This window comes from Cariama cristata, unplaced genomic scaffold (genome assembly GCF_000690535.1).
Source record: "Cariama cristata isolate BGI_N322 unplaced genomic scaffold, ASM69053v1 scaffold1310, whole genome shotgun sequence".
Taxonomy (NCBI): domain Eukaryota; kingdom Metazoa; phylum Chordata; class Aves; order Cariamiformes; family Cariamidae; genus Cariama; species Cariama cristata.
In genome coordinates, this window is record NW_009593855.1 from 26,401 (window position 1) to 41,426 (window position 15,026).

The 15,026-nt window shown below is 41.2% G+C and overlaps 1 protein-coding gene across 1 annotated transcript in view; it reads left to right on the forward strand.

Moving 5' to 3' along the window:
- Positions 1–15,026, forward strand: part of PLXNB2 (plexin B2) — a gene marked incomplete at its 5' end in the record, with an annotated part of 74,468 nt that overhangs the window by 25,985 nt on the left and 33,457 nt on the right. Inside the window, 2 exons of the mRNA XM_009695702.1 lie at positions 35–183; positions 3,192–3,300. Coding sequence (XP_009694004.1) covers positions 35–183; positions 3,192–3,300 — 258 coding nt within the window. The remainder of the gene's footprint in view (positions 1–34; positions 184–3,191; positions 3,301–15,026) is intronic.

A 15,026-nucleotide genomic window follows, 5' to 3' on the forward strand; every position in this document is an offset into this window, starting at 1 on the left:
GTTTGTTTTTTTTCTTTCCCTCATGCAAACACAGATTGAACCAAAAACTGGACCACTAAGTGGTGGAATTCTTTTGACCATAATGGGATCTAATTTGGGAATAAAAGCAGAAGATGTAAAAAATATAACGGTGGCAGAGGAGGACTGTATTTTCAAAGAGGAATTCTACTCTGTTTCCACAAGGTAATTTCTGGATATTTTTCACAAGATTTTAGAAGAAAAAAAGGAACTTCTGTGCATTTTCAGGAGAAGATGATCTTCCTGTGTTATAAAAAGTTATCAATAGAAGAAAGAGCTAGTGCAATATACGTGCAATATTTCATAGTAACACCTTTGAGTCTTTATTTAAAATTGTTGTAGATTCTAATACAGCAACAAAGTTACAATAGCATACTACCATCCTGCTTCTGATTGATTGAATTTTTTTTCCTTATTTGTTTGAAAAGCTTTTATAAACTATTACTGCAAATATCTCAAGACTATTTATTTGGTTTTAAATTAAAGGCATTGTAGGTATGCATCTCATCATTAAAACCTTTGCTAAATCTGAACCACAGTGCAGCTAAGCATACAAGATTTATGGGAAAGTAGGCAAAGCAAGAGGAGGCTTAAATCTTTTTGTTTTAGTCCAGCCACAAAGTTTCTTTCCTGGGGGCAGGGAGGGTGCCTAGAGTTTTGGTTTAGCTTTAGATGACTAAGTTTCATCGCAAAGCCAACAAGACCATGGATGTTGAATTGCCTAAGCAGGTTGGTAGATGTTTTGTGGATTCCTTGTCACACTCTTAAGCAGTGCCAAAAATTAAAACAAAGTACCTAAATTCTTCTAGGTATCTAGGTGTTTACTACAGATTATATCAAGCAACTAATTTCAAGAGGGAAATACCCTTTTGATTTTAGCTGATGAAAAGCATAGCATGAAGGTTCAGTAGTGATATTAAGAGTAATGACAAATTTTAAGCAGTGTGATTTTTCTTTCATTCACTTTTGATATTTAAAGCTGCAATTGAAACCTTGGCTTTCTTTCCCTTCAGTTAATTTAAAGTGTAGTACAGTAACTTTTTGCTATTTCTGTGGCATGTTTTGAAAGGGATTTTGAAGATACCTAAGTGATTTTTTTAGCTTTTGAAAAATGTTTAGTTTTAGTCAGCTTGTGGATCAGGCATTTAGAAGCTTCCCAGGCCCCTAGGACTTAAGGTTGTACATATAGCTGTTTATCTCTTACTGCTTCCCAAATCCATTGCCATCACTCATGCATTTACATGTGCATCACCATCCACAAAATTCCCAACTCTTTTACAGTCGTCTTTTCCCATTCCCTATTTTCAGTGTTTGCAAAAGCTGCACTGAATTGCAGCATAGCCTTACAAGAATTTCCTCAGCCTTTTGGCTTTTTCTGAAGCTTTTTGATATTTTTAAATACATGGAAAGGAGCCAGAACTGAGATGACTTGATCCTTGTATCATAGCAACATTACTGGTTTCCTAAGCTCTGCCAGTGTGGTAATGGGTGAGAACAAATGCAACTTGCATAATGTCATTTATCAACAAATTAGGGGGTTTTGAAGGATGTTCTCCATTAGGGAAGCCTTTGAAAAAAGAGGTTATTCAAATTCTCCAAGTAGATATCTCTAATTTTCTGGCTTTATCTTCCTCCATTCTTTTGTTTTATTATTACTTTCTGTTATTTAATTTTTTTTTAAAAGTGCCTAGTCTTGCTCCCCTATCCTCCTGCAGTAAAAAGCGAGTCTTTTTTAGGAGACAGTTGCTCCCATGGGCAGGAAGGCAGCGAGATTTAAGGCACTTAAGGCTGCTTTCTGGCTCTGCGGTGATTTAATTGTTGGCCTTTGAGAAGTCGTGTTCTCATTCTTTGTAGTTTTCCATTTGTAACGTGGGGGAAGGGAGGCAATGCCAAGGCTGGGGAGGGGAGAGAACTTTTTTCAATTAAAATCCCTGCTAACCACACTACGGCGTTTCCCTCACACACACACACACGCCCTGGCCCCGGCCCCCGACTGCTTTCCCTAGCTTGACATATGGTAGAAATTCCTCCAAAGGCACTGTTTCCTGTTTCTGCCTGACAAGAAGATACAACTTCCAAGAATACAGTAGAGAGATGATGAGGAACAGGCTCAGGCAGCCGTACACATGCTAGGACATGCAAGAATGCAGAGAATTTTGTCCACTTGCCAGTACCCAGGCAGAAGAGTCTGGAGTGATCTGCAGAGGGACTTGACAATCCTTTTATTATAAGTCCCAATTTAAGTACATTATACCCAGTAATTTGGGGTTGTTGGTTCTTTTTTCTGTTTGTTGTTTGGTGTTTTTTTAAGCAGTCGTCCACTGCTTAAGGAAGAATAGCAATAATCCTGGAGGGAAGGAGCGAAGGAAATGAGCAGTGATCCTCAGTGTGTCCCATATGAAACTGTCTGCCTGCACAGGCAGCAAACATTATATACCTCCTTATCAAACTGTATTATCAGCTCTCCATTAAGCATTTGTCCCAGTTTTCAAGTGTGTCGAATCCTTATTGCATTTTCGTGCTTGTGTTCTGTGGATCACCTGTTTGAAATAAAAATTTAAACATCTCAGCTATCACTCAGCAGCAGTGTCAGTTAAGGCAGTGTTTTCTTGGCCAGTGTTCCTTGACCTCTGATTTTTGTGTGGGTTATCTGAGGATTTATTCTAGAGAACAGTAATTCTAAAGGGATTTTGATCGTAGGTGTGAAAATACAGTAGTTTAAAGCTGAAAGATAGGAGGATGCAAACCAAAAGTATCAGCAGATAAAAGACAAAGTTGTAAGATAGCTGACAATTTGATTCTTATATCAAGGAGGGTGGGGGTCCTTCGTTTTTTTAACATCACAAGGTCCAGTGAAAACCTTGTGTAGGGTTGGAGAAGTTCACCTCTGACTTCTGGGCTGAATTTGAGTCTTCTGTAGAAGCCAGCTCTACTAATGGACTGCTGAAGTAGCTGCTGTATACAGTGCTCAGATTTCAGTTTTACCTACTTTTAGATAGAAGGTGAAACTATTCTTGAGTGTTTTTGCTGGGAATCTGAGACAGCATTCAAGTACCTTGTGTAGGGTAAAACGAAGTTAGTGCTTTTGCTGGCAGTGTGTGGTAGCTCACGTACATTGCACTGGTATTGCAGCTGTTACTTCCAACAGATAAACTTACATTCTTTCTTGTTAGGATTGTATGTCAAGTTGGACCAATGAATGAACCGAAACAAGGTCAAATTGAAGTTAACATCAATGGAAAATTAGGTAAATCACCAAATGAAGTGCTGTTTACATACCAGGTAAGTGCATTTTTTTGAAAGACCTGTTTTATACCTTGTGCGTGACTGAAGTTAGAAGTTACATGTTAAGCACAGTCACTTGTGTTTGCCTTACAAACTTTGTTTTATCAATAGCCCTGTCATTCAAGTATGTTAGGAAACACTGAACTTGAGCATTTCTTTGTACAAAGGGTGTACGAAAAATCTATGCTGATCAATAGATCCAGAGTCTCAAAATAGCATGATGTTGTTTGCAATTCAAATTAAAAAGATGTGGTGGAAAAGAAACTGTAATAAAGTTATTCAGTAGTGACATAATATCTCTTAAGTGTCACTACAGAATAAAGAAAAAGCAGCACTGCAAAAGATTAGGTATTCTTTAGACGCACAGTTGGCACGCTATTTTAATCATAGTGTTTAGTCTAGCCAATGTTCTTAATTACAAGAATGGATGCAGAGCAGCTGAAGAATAAGTAATGAAGGTACATTAATTTTTTAATAATTTATTTCATTCAAAAATACGGCATGCAGAGCCACAGACAGCATGATGTGTGTTCTTATTACACATGTGCTTTGTTTTCAGTGTTGCTACGAAGGAGAATTTCATTTGTGTCTTAATTGCTTTACCCTAAATGTGGTGCAAGGTTGTGGCTGGTCTAGCCTGTAGTTTTAGCAGCAAGTAGCTTTATCTGTATCTATGAGGTCTTCAAAATTTGTAAGAGCTTGTGACAGTTGAAAGATTTAAATAATCTCTGTCCTCATATTGATACTTAAAATTACACCTATAAACTGTAAATCTATAAACATAAAGGGAGGGTTACGCTTTCATCTTCTCCCTTATTTAAACATCTGTCTCATTAATTCTTGATACCTTGTGAGAAGGAAAGGAAAGGAGTCGGCAGTAAGTGGTGGAATAAGTCAAGAATGACATTCAACTGAGAAGAGGGTATTCTTGTTTTCGTAAAACAGACTAGAAGTGTCTTTCCATAATTTCCAAGCAAATACCTCCTCTCCCTGATGATATCTCTGAAAAAAAAACACCCTTTTTGCTTGAAAATGTCCTCTGTTCCTTTGTGGAAATGTAGGTTATAATTAAGTCTTTCTTCGTTGATCTGATTTGTCTTAACCAGAGAGCAACAACATAATCTCCCGTGTTTATGTGTTTGTGGTCTCTAAGACAGAGGCCATGACAGTAAACCCTGCATGAGATGAGATTTTGACATGAGCCTGTTGTGATGGTTACGTTTTACACCAGTTCTCCTATGCTTCTCCTGTGTGTAAAGATTCTCCCATGGTTTGCATGAAAACCACAGGAAGATGTTATGGAGTGTGTTGAAATGTAATCTGAAGCCCCCATGTAGGCTTCGAAGCCTGTCTGTGAACTTGTTCTGGTGTGATTCCCTGCTCAGACCATCTGGGAGGCGAGATAAGCAGCCACTGCTTTTGGCTACTTCAGGGAAAGACTCTTGATTGCCCATCAGTGAGGTGCTAGGAGAAACCGCTGTGCACAGGCTTCATCCAGGTGGATGTTTCCCTGCACGTCCAAGACCCCCTCTGTGCTGGTCTCTGCCTGCATGTGGTTACTGGAATATCAGATACCTGCTGTTAAAGAGCATTTTTATTTACTGCAAAAATCTTTCCATGGAGACTCTACAAAGTGCAAAGCAATGGCAAGTAATACAGTTCATGCCTTAAAATTGGTGAATTTGGTTTCTAGTTTCATTTCTCTTTCTTCCATGAGAAAATGAAGCCAACTGTGGACTGCAGTAGGATTAAAGTCTGTATAGGGGCATCGCATTCACATGCACCTCTACAAGTGTGACACGAGTGCTTTTGGCATGAGAACAGACTATCAGAACAGACAATCACGTCAGTTGATGTTGTCTTAAAAGATACAATCTTGTTTCACTGCTGTTTTCAGGCAGTTCTTTGGTGACTTCTTTCAGCAGACATGCGAAATCTGTGCTTTGTTTAAAACCTTTTCTATTCAGTATATACAAAGGAAAGAAAATACTCTTCTTTCCAAGAGCCTTCCTAAAATAAATTTTCTATTATGTATTTCCCCCCTTTCTTTGGCACTTTGTCTGGTTACCCTCCTGCTGGTAATTATCACCAGTTTTCTTGTGTGCTCTGATCACCCGAAGCACAATAGCTTTAGCTTTAGCAGTTACTGCTCTAAATGCCACGTGTGGCGGCACAGGGCAGGAGTGCAGAAGCAGGGCAGGAGGAGACAATGCCCGGTGTGTCTGCATACACCGGAGGTGTCACCATGCTCCTCATGGTCTCAGCCTCGTACATGTGACTGCTGTCTGCCACCAAAAGCACGTAGTCGGTTATAAAGTAGTTGGATATAAAGAATATTTTTTTTATGATGAGGGTTGGAACACGTTGCCCAGAGAAGTTGCGGCTGCCACATCCCTGAAGGTGTTCAAGGTTGGATGGGGCTTTGAGCAACCTGGTCTGGTGGAAGGTGTCCCTGCCCATGGCCAGGGGGTTGAACTAGATGATCTTTGAAGGTCCCTTCCAACCCAAACCATTCTGTGATTCTGTAAGTACTACTACATTTGACTCTTGTTGATACCCAGTCTGAACAATGAGATGCATTTTTAAAGCTGGATTGGTGAGGATCAATGGTCAGCACAACCTGGGGCTCAGACTCGTGCTTCTGCCCCATCTACCAGCACCACGCATTTCTGAGCTGAGTAACATGTGAGACCTCCATTATATGGGTCAAAAATCTGGTTAAAAGGGAAGCCATGGTTTCAATTTAAAATGATTTCTGAACTAAAATGCCCTGGTGCACAAGTCTGTGCTGTGCAGTAAATGCCTCATATATATTTGCTGTATAACAGGGGAAGAAAGCTCTGTTTCTCCCTACCCCTCACAATTTCGCTATCCAACCTGAGTGCTGTTCAAGTCCAGCCATACCAGTGAAATTAAACTCTGGTAACCCAGTGCTCCTCTACTGACATTTCTGTGTTTCACTATAAGCAGGATCAGGCAATAACCATTCTCCTGTTTAGTGAAATAGAAATGAAGTGATGCTAAATTTCAATATCCAGCTATGTGGTACATCTGGAGTGCTGACAGCTTGGCTGGTCTCTAAGCAGCTGGAGCAGTAATATGGCTAAAGGCGAGTCCTGCTTTTTTTGCTTGTTGTTAACTTTATCTGATTGCCTTGTTACTATGACAGTGAGAAGCAGTATCAAAGGAAGGAGTTAAGCTTTTCCTAAGTATATGGCCCAGATTTGCTGATCCCATACAAGCATGATTCCTTTCTAGAATACCTCATCTTCAGACTTGAGCCACCAGAATGAGAGCTTGGAGCTGGTTCTGGAATCTCCAGCGTCTGTTTTGCAAGAGCAATTCTGTGAGTTTAGACTATGCAGGTTAAAAAGACTGTATGGTTTCAGAAAGCTCAAATAAATGTAAGGTGGTGAAATTAGAGGTAGAACTTTGCAAAAGTGTAATACATTTCTGGGGTGCTGAAGGTAGTTTAGGGACTGGCTTGGAAATAATGACTTCTAGTGAATCAGGAAGTCTGTTTACCTCTGTTTACCTAAATGAGATGAATAACCAAAAGAGGAAGAAGGGGGAATAAATTAGAGTCTGATCTGAAAACAAATATGAACATGACGATTCACCATACTGGAAGTTTGAATGTGGACCTGAACAGCACAGTTACATTTAACAAGGTGCACTCTTCCACATTAATCTACTCCCAACTTGGCAGTTTCCTCTTACATCCATCCATCCTCTGCTTTCCTTCTCGATGTTTAAAGCAGTTGATCTAGGAGCTCTCACCAGTGCAGTGCCATTAGTGCCACAAGGCTTTTGTGGAGGGTTTTAGCTCCCTCCTTCATTTTTCTTCCCGAGTCTTTACCTCAACACATGCATTTTACACTGTAGTTGGGGGGTTTGGGTGGGTTTTTGCAGGGGCTATTACATGCTTATTGCCATTACAATTGATGCTGGTAAACCACACATCCACAGCAGTCTGGAATTTCTTCTGGAGGTTCTTATTTTATTCTTGAGTCCTGGACCACATCTTGTTTGTGTGTCAGTCTGCATAGGGGTCAGGAGAACTCCTGAGTAGCTGAGAGTTTTATCAAAGTTAGCCCTTCCTCGTATGAGTATTATTAGACCTAATTCTCTGCTCTCTCTTCTAAGGTATGCACTTCAATACATGTCCCACCGTGTAGTGCTCGTGGTTCTGCTTGAAAGGTGCCAGTGAATCATACTGGCTGTATGATAATGCAGACTTTCCAGTCGTGCATGCTGCCAGTTCTCCATCAAACCTGTTTAGCAAGGCTCTGTGGTCTTTTCAGAAAATCATGTGGTGTCTGCCTCACGATAAAAAGATGCTACCTGCAGTCCAAAAAATTAGTTGTTTAAAATACTAACCCTTTGGATAAGCATCCCATCCACAGCAGACAGCACTGAACGTGCATTGCCGGGGCACAGGGAGTGGGTGGAAGCATTTGATCAGCTCGTGTGGTGTGAGGTTTGGACAAAGCACCCCAGAAAGGCAGGACTCAGCTCACTTCTCTGCTGTTGCAGAAATAACCCAGGAGCTGACCCTGGCTTATGTTGTGGATACTGTGATGAGGCGAGCCGGTGGGTCAGGTCAGCCACTGCGGTGAACACCAGGCTTGCCAAGAGTGCGCAATGGAAATTCTCTGGTTGAATATCCTGTGAGTGGGTGGCTTGTCTGAAGAAACAAGGAGCAGGCTCCTTTGAGTCTGAGAAAGGAGGGAAGTGGAGAGGAAATTCCTAATGACTTGCTTGCCCTGTTCAGAATCTTAATTCAGCTCCTGCAGTTACCTTAATAGTCCATGAAATGACATTTTGACCTCCAAGAAGGTGGCTGGTGTCTACAGGACTTCATGGGCTATGCCCTTAATGCCTTTAATTTTGTGTGTGTTATATGCAAAGGTGGGCAGAATATCTTGGCTTTCAGTGTGGGGCAGATAATTTTGGCAACACATTAGTTGTTTTACAGACCTGCTTCAAGAGTCAGAATGTATTGCAGCTAGGACCAGGATGAGGAAAGGGAAGGGTTACTTGTGGAGGAAAGGATGGATGAGATAAATGCAGAGCAATAATGTGCTCTGTACATTTTTGAAAATCTTGCCCACCTGTGTGTGCACTGTCATCAGGTCCTTGATGCAGCATCCCTGTGCTCTGCTTGTGTGGAAGCACAAGAGCCCATTCCTACTTATGAAGATGTGCACTTGCATCAAAGGCAAAGCCCCAACTGGAGGTTGCTGCCTACAGGAGCTGGCAGAAGGGAGCTTAGGTGGCTTTGCCATTTGCTGCCCATGATGTCCGTTTGAACACATCCATCTGTTGGTTGCTCCCCCTTGTGCTGCAGCTGGCATCTTTCACAGCATCACGGGGATATACTCTGCCACCATCCTCTTCTCCCTCCCCAGTTGTGTCTCTGCTTGTGGTCTGGCACGGTTGCGTTTTCTCCAGCATCCCTCTCTGAAGTATAGACTTCATGCCAAGATTTCTTTGCCTCTCCGTTAGGCTCCCCTCCTCTGTTGCCTTCCAGCTGTTCCTGAATTTATGGCCCCTCTTGTGATCCACCCGTAGCCTCCTTGGTGGCTGATTGTTTCTCTCTTTGATTTTCTGCATTAGTGAAGGATTTTATATTGGTGATGTAGTAGGCTAGGAACTGCTTACCACAGATTAATATTATAGTAGATAGTATCCCTATTTACAGAGTCATGCCCTGGAATATAAAACGTTGAGGATGTACTTGGTGACAGACCAAAGCAGAGAAGTGGAAGAAGAGGACATGCAGGACCTAGGTGATGCTCCATAGGAGTACACTCCTCTTGTTCTTGAATACTGTGCAAGGGACCATAAGTGAGTTGGCTGGACATGACAGTGTAAACCAGGAAAGCTGCAAAGCAAACAAAGCAAGTGAAAAAGAAAATGAATCAACCTGGCAGATCAGATCCCAAATGCAAGTCGGGTCAGTGAAAAAGAGGCTGGGGGAATGGTTCTCTTTTGCACCTGCCTATCTTTAATGGGAAAATTGCAGAGAAGCTGGATAAAAAAAAGAGAAGGAGAATAGAAATAACCCCACTGTTAGCTGGGTAAAAGCTGTGCTTTGATTTGACACCAGCAGATCACAGAGGTCTAAAATGCGGGGAGCTCTCTGAAAGCATTTTCAGGCTGTAAAAGGTATCTTTTACTAAAATCGTAATCAGAAACCTGAAGAAATAAGAGATCACCTTCCTAACTGTGCAGAAAGACTAACTACAAGTCATAAAATATTAAAGATGAAAAAGTTCATTCTAGATTAATAAACAGGATGAAAAATGTAAGAGCTGAAATGCTCGGAGAGTCTGCAGTAGCTGTGTGAGAGCAGCAGTCATGTACGTTGCTAATAAGTAAGTTCGCGTCTGAGTGTGATTATAAGTGGAACAGACATGGAGATAATTTACCTTCTAGCACGCAGAAAGCATGAAAGTACAATGAAAAATATATCAGCATTTCTGTGAACAGATTTTTAAGTAGGAGGCAAAGGATACAAACAGAGCGAGCAAAGAAGAGACTTCTGGCTGCAATGGAGAAAACAGGACACTGGAAAATGGCCTGAGTGTGGAGTCATATACATACCTAGGCCAGTGCAAGCTGGTTTGCCAGTATTTTTCTTTATTTTTTCCCAGTACCTCTGTGCTGACAAAGCACAGAGCGCCTCAGAGGACAGACTGTTGCAAGACTATGACATTGCTGTGAGGCAAAACCAAAATATACAGTTTGTGAAGCTCAGGTTAATCCCTGATGGAAAGATAAGGCAGTGGCACACAGGAATGTGAATGCCACATAAGGGAATTAATTGGTATTACAAAGAGAATAAATGAATTTGCTACCAAACAAACTAGCACTACTTGAACATTACGTACCATAAGCAATGTACAAGGACTTAGTGATTGTCATTCTCTCACTACTTCAATTTGGAGCAGATAATCACTGCTTTCAGGTAAACCGTATCAGTGGGATGGGCACCCACCACAGTCATAAAACAGAAGAGGTAACCTATTCGTAGCATTATTATCCTTCCAGCAAAGCTGGCTAGTCGTTACCAAAGTGCTGGGAAAACTGCTTTTCAGTTCAGGAGTACTAACCCAGCAGTCTGGTACAATATGGGAAAGTTGGGTTGCAGGTGGATTTTCAGAGCTCTGACTCAACATTATTACACCTAAGTAGGATTTAAGGAAAGTTTGTATATAAGATACATAAAATGCTCCTATTTCCCATGACTGACAAGCTACAATCTGCTCAGACCCACAAGCAAGAAAACCTGTTGAGATCAAATTATTTTTTCAGGATATGCAGTAGGGAGCAAGCTGCACTTGTTGACAAGTTGAACTAGACGATTGTTGTAGGTCCCTTCCAACTGAACTAAACTATTCTGTTCTAAATAGCATAGCTGTAGATGTGCATATGTTTTACCAAAACTGCAAATCTACTTCCTATGAGCACAGGGCGTGATGGTGAGAGTGTAAGGTGGTGGGAAGTCCCCGCGGTGGGAAGACCCTCTGCTGGGAGATGCCTTATCAGACTTGGGAAGAAACAGGCCACTGAACAACTGCCAGATGTTGGAACAGGCTTTTTTAAACTAGACTGTCAAAAAACCCACATAACAAGGTAACCTGTTATTGCAGAAAATATTTATGCTCAAACATTAAACTACCTGGAAGACATGAACAATATTTGCCCAGTAACAAAAGGAGAAATATAGAGCACTGAAACCTGAAAGAACATTTCCCCGTTTCAAGCAAAATAAGAAAAAGACTGACACATATATGAATTATGATTTTCTACATTTTAAGGAATTATAAAACAAGGGTTAAACTAGTGTATGCAGGGTTGTTTAAATTTTACTGTGTCCATGAGAAATGAAGTATAGCCAAGTCCTCACAAGAGCTGATGTTTTCCAGAAGAATTATTACAAGACTGCTACAAATTCCATATAGGACACATGAGCAAGTGTTCTGCTTAACATCATAATTGCACTGAGCACTGTGGTGTGATGTTATAGCGGTGCGCTGCGATGTTGTAGAAAGTGTGACTTCCCCTGGGCACCTTCTGACTGAGCGAACAAAGATCCGAGGTGTAGAGGGCTGAAAATGAAAGCAGGGTATTTATTATGACGGCAAGCGTAGTTCTGATTCAGAGGCTGAAATGAGAAAAGGGCAGAAACAAGGAGAGAAAAAATCCTTGAGGGGATTTTGAAAAGGTGACATCACTGATCTCACAGCACTTGAGGTCCTAGGTTTATCAGTGCTGTTTGTAACAGGTGAACATTCAGTATTGCTCAGGGTTGAGTCCAAACCCCAACAGGGGGTTGCCTGTTGGTAAAAGCAGCGTTTTTATTATCCCTCAAACAAGGTTTGCTGTGAAGGATTTACCCTTTGCCCCTTGTTTTCCTCTGCAAGGAGAAGGAATCTCGAGTAGGCCTGTGGTAAGCAACGTAGAGCTGTGGGTTAGGTGCAGCTTTGCTAGACTGCCTAAGATCAGACTGTGTAAGATGAGCCTAGACCTGGCAGCTTCCACGGGTCTGAACCTCTCTGTCCCACTGGTGAGTGCCATCTCAGCCGTAGGAAGGGGCTGCCTTCTCCTTAGGTAACATCATTCTTGTTGGAGCCTTTTACCAGCACTAACAGTGGTTTTTCAGATTATATTGGCATTCAGCAAAATACTGTTCTCCTGCTATTCCTATCTACCGAACTGCATTTTTGAAAAATGCTTTCCGGTTGAGCATTTGGATGAACCAATATTTTTTTCTTTATTGGTACTCTTAAAAAGATGGCCAGGTGGGCTGATGTAGCTTTGCTCTTTGAACCATGCAAGAATATTTTAGAAAAGCACTAAAACTTACTTGTAGCACATTGGTTTTGCAATAAAATGGTTATTAAAATTGTTAAAATTCTCAATAATTTATTTTAACTACTTATTTTTTCTGGCAGGTCCTTCACAGGAAGGGAAAGGGGGAAAATGTGAAACAGAAAATAGCAAGTTAAAATTATTCAGATCATTTTCCTGACAAGTTTACAGTAACAAACTCTGACTATACAATGCTTTGTCTTAGCAGTCATGCTGAAGCATTCCTCTGCACAGAGAGCACGGTTCAGCTTCTCCTTATTAGATCATCTTTATGAGGAGTCCACATTATTTGTTCTCTGGAGAGCTCTTGGTATTTGCAAAATTACTTTAAATACATTAAATATGAATACTTTGAATCAAGCTGTTTTAAAATGGTCCTTTGAGGAACTGCTGCAAGACCAGTGACTAAAGAGAAAATAAGGGTTAAACTGTTCCACCTCCTCCGTGGCTGCGATCTGCCTTTGCTCCCAGAGTGGTTCTTGGTCTTGGTTTTCCATTCAGCCTGAAATGCAGCCGAGATGTGCCGAGTCCGTGGTGCAGCCGTGCTGTCCATGGGGTGAGGGGTGGGTGATGTGTCCTCCCGTCCAGTGTAGCTGTGCTTTCGCTTCCAGCAGAGTCAGATTCTTGCTAAAAAAAAAAAAAAAAAAAAATTCTGGGGAAAACAGAACAGATACTTGTTTCACTTCCCCATTGCTGCTGTGTTATTCAGAGATCAGTTTACTATTTGATCACCTATGTATCCCTGTTCTTAGGGAGGCAAATGTACGCCACCACTAAAAGGTCCCCCACAGCAAATGGTGCTGGGCAGCTCTGCTTCAAATTTGTGGCTCACTTGATTTTTTCTGGTTGGCAGCAACAGAGCCAGCTGATGCCCTGCCAAAGTTACCCAGCAGATAACCCAGGAGTGCTTTAACGGCAATTATTTCACATTTTTGCAGGAAGAAAGGAATATGACTGTCTAGCAGAAGCCCTTAGCAAGCTTCCTTTCATTTTTTATGCTGAGCTTACAGAGAAACAGTGGTGTGTGATGCTTCAGAGACCTTTTCCTGTTCTTTCCTTCCTAAGTCTCAGCTTAAAGGCTTGGCTTTGAGTGGTTTCTTCTTTCTTTCCTTCCTAAGTCTGCCCTTAGAGGCTAGACTTTCACTGGAGGTGGCATTTAGGGCAAAGGACACAAGTTTTAAATAGCTTTTCTGAGGTTCAGGGATAACAAATTTTCCATACTGATTCTTTAGTGGTTCCTGGGGGATGCTTTCACCTGAAAGCTATCCCAGGCGTGGTGTGCACCTAATCATTGCTCTGGATTTTTACTGCGGATGATGCAGTGGTCCAACATGCCTAACAATTTATAGCAATTAAGATTTAATTTGAAGTCAGTAAAAGGTGTGGCTTTCTGTCCATGTGGTAAGGTTACACTTGAAGTATTTGATACATTTTTATAAGCGATTTATTGATGGTGTATTTTATATACAATTTTGATTGTAATTTATTTTAGCAACAAGATTGTGTTACAAAAAAAACTCAAATGAGCCTTTCTGTGAAGCGCATGTCTGGACTTGTGGTAATTTAAACTTCAAGTGTGACTTTTTAAAAGTGACCCCCTCAAGCATTTTATTTACCCTGGTGTGACTTATTTCAATTTAGCTTAAATAGGCAAGCAATTAAATCCAAATAAGAGTATGCACAGAGAGGGTTGTATAGACCTAAGTGAGCAAGTTTTAGTCAACTCTGTTATATTGAATCAAGGCTCCTTTTTGCTTACAAAATGCTTTAAAATTACTTTGAGTCACTTCCCTACATAAAATCTTGTAACCCAAGTGATGTATTAAATTAAAACGAAATCAAAGGTTAGCACATGAGAGCAGTCATATGCTGTAGCAGTGTACATCTTGAAGAGTGAAGGGTTTACAAACAGATTTCTCTCAGGGAAGAAAAGCAATTGACACCCAATTAGTGTTAAAGCATATTCCTAAAGCTCGATGACTTGAGAGCAAATTAGAGTTGTCATTGTGGATTTGTGAAGTGTGCTGAACCATGAGGCATTCCTTCAGAGGGAAGTTGCTCAGACATGAAAATATAAAACAAGCACAGCAAGTACGAGTTCTCTGTGTTTCTATAATATCTGTGCTTCAATAAAACAAATTTGTAAAGTAATGATGAGGTCAATTGGATGCATTTTTACAGATTCCTAAAAATCTTGTCGATGGCTCACCAAGCTTTGAACCGAACTGTGGCACATCAGTCCCCCTCCTCCCTGCCATTCATGAGCCCTTGGTTTTATAGCTGTAAGCTGACACAGAGATGGCAATCTGTGCCCGAGCAAAACGGCACAGGGGGAAAGGGTTCTGCTGCATGATTAGTAAGGTGTGGGCTTGTTTGGCTCTGTTTCTAAGCAGAGCTTTTCCTCCTTAGAGTGGGAGACCAGTGCAGTGTGATGGTGATCAGGGAAACCCTCATCAGCAAGGGAAGTTTTCAAACTACTTTGCTCTTGCTTGATTTGTGTATGCTTCATATGGAATAGCCCCAAGGCTGGACTTTATTATCAGTCACCCATTTCAGCAAGATTATGCAAGACGAGGAGGAGGAGACCAGATGTCATTTACAAATATACATTAGAGTAGGAAATAAGCTTATTACTTATTTGACTCATTTAAGGAAAGACTGTGTTTGAATATGGATGAAGAAGCACAATTATACATCAAAAAAGGTGTTACCTATCCACAGCCTCCCTAAGCTGTTGATCTGGTATGCTTTAGCAAATGCAGGGTCCTTTGTAGCAATGCCCCTGCCACACACTTGGACCTGGCATCCTGCAGTGGTGCACATGGCAGCTGGCTGCGTGGGAC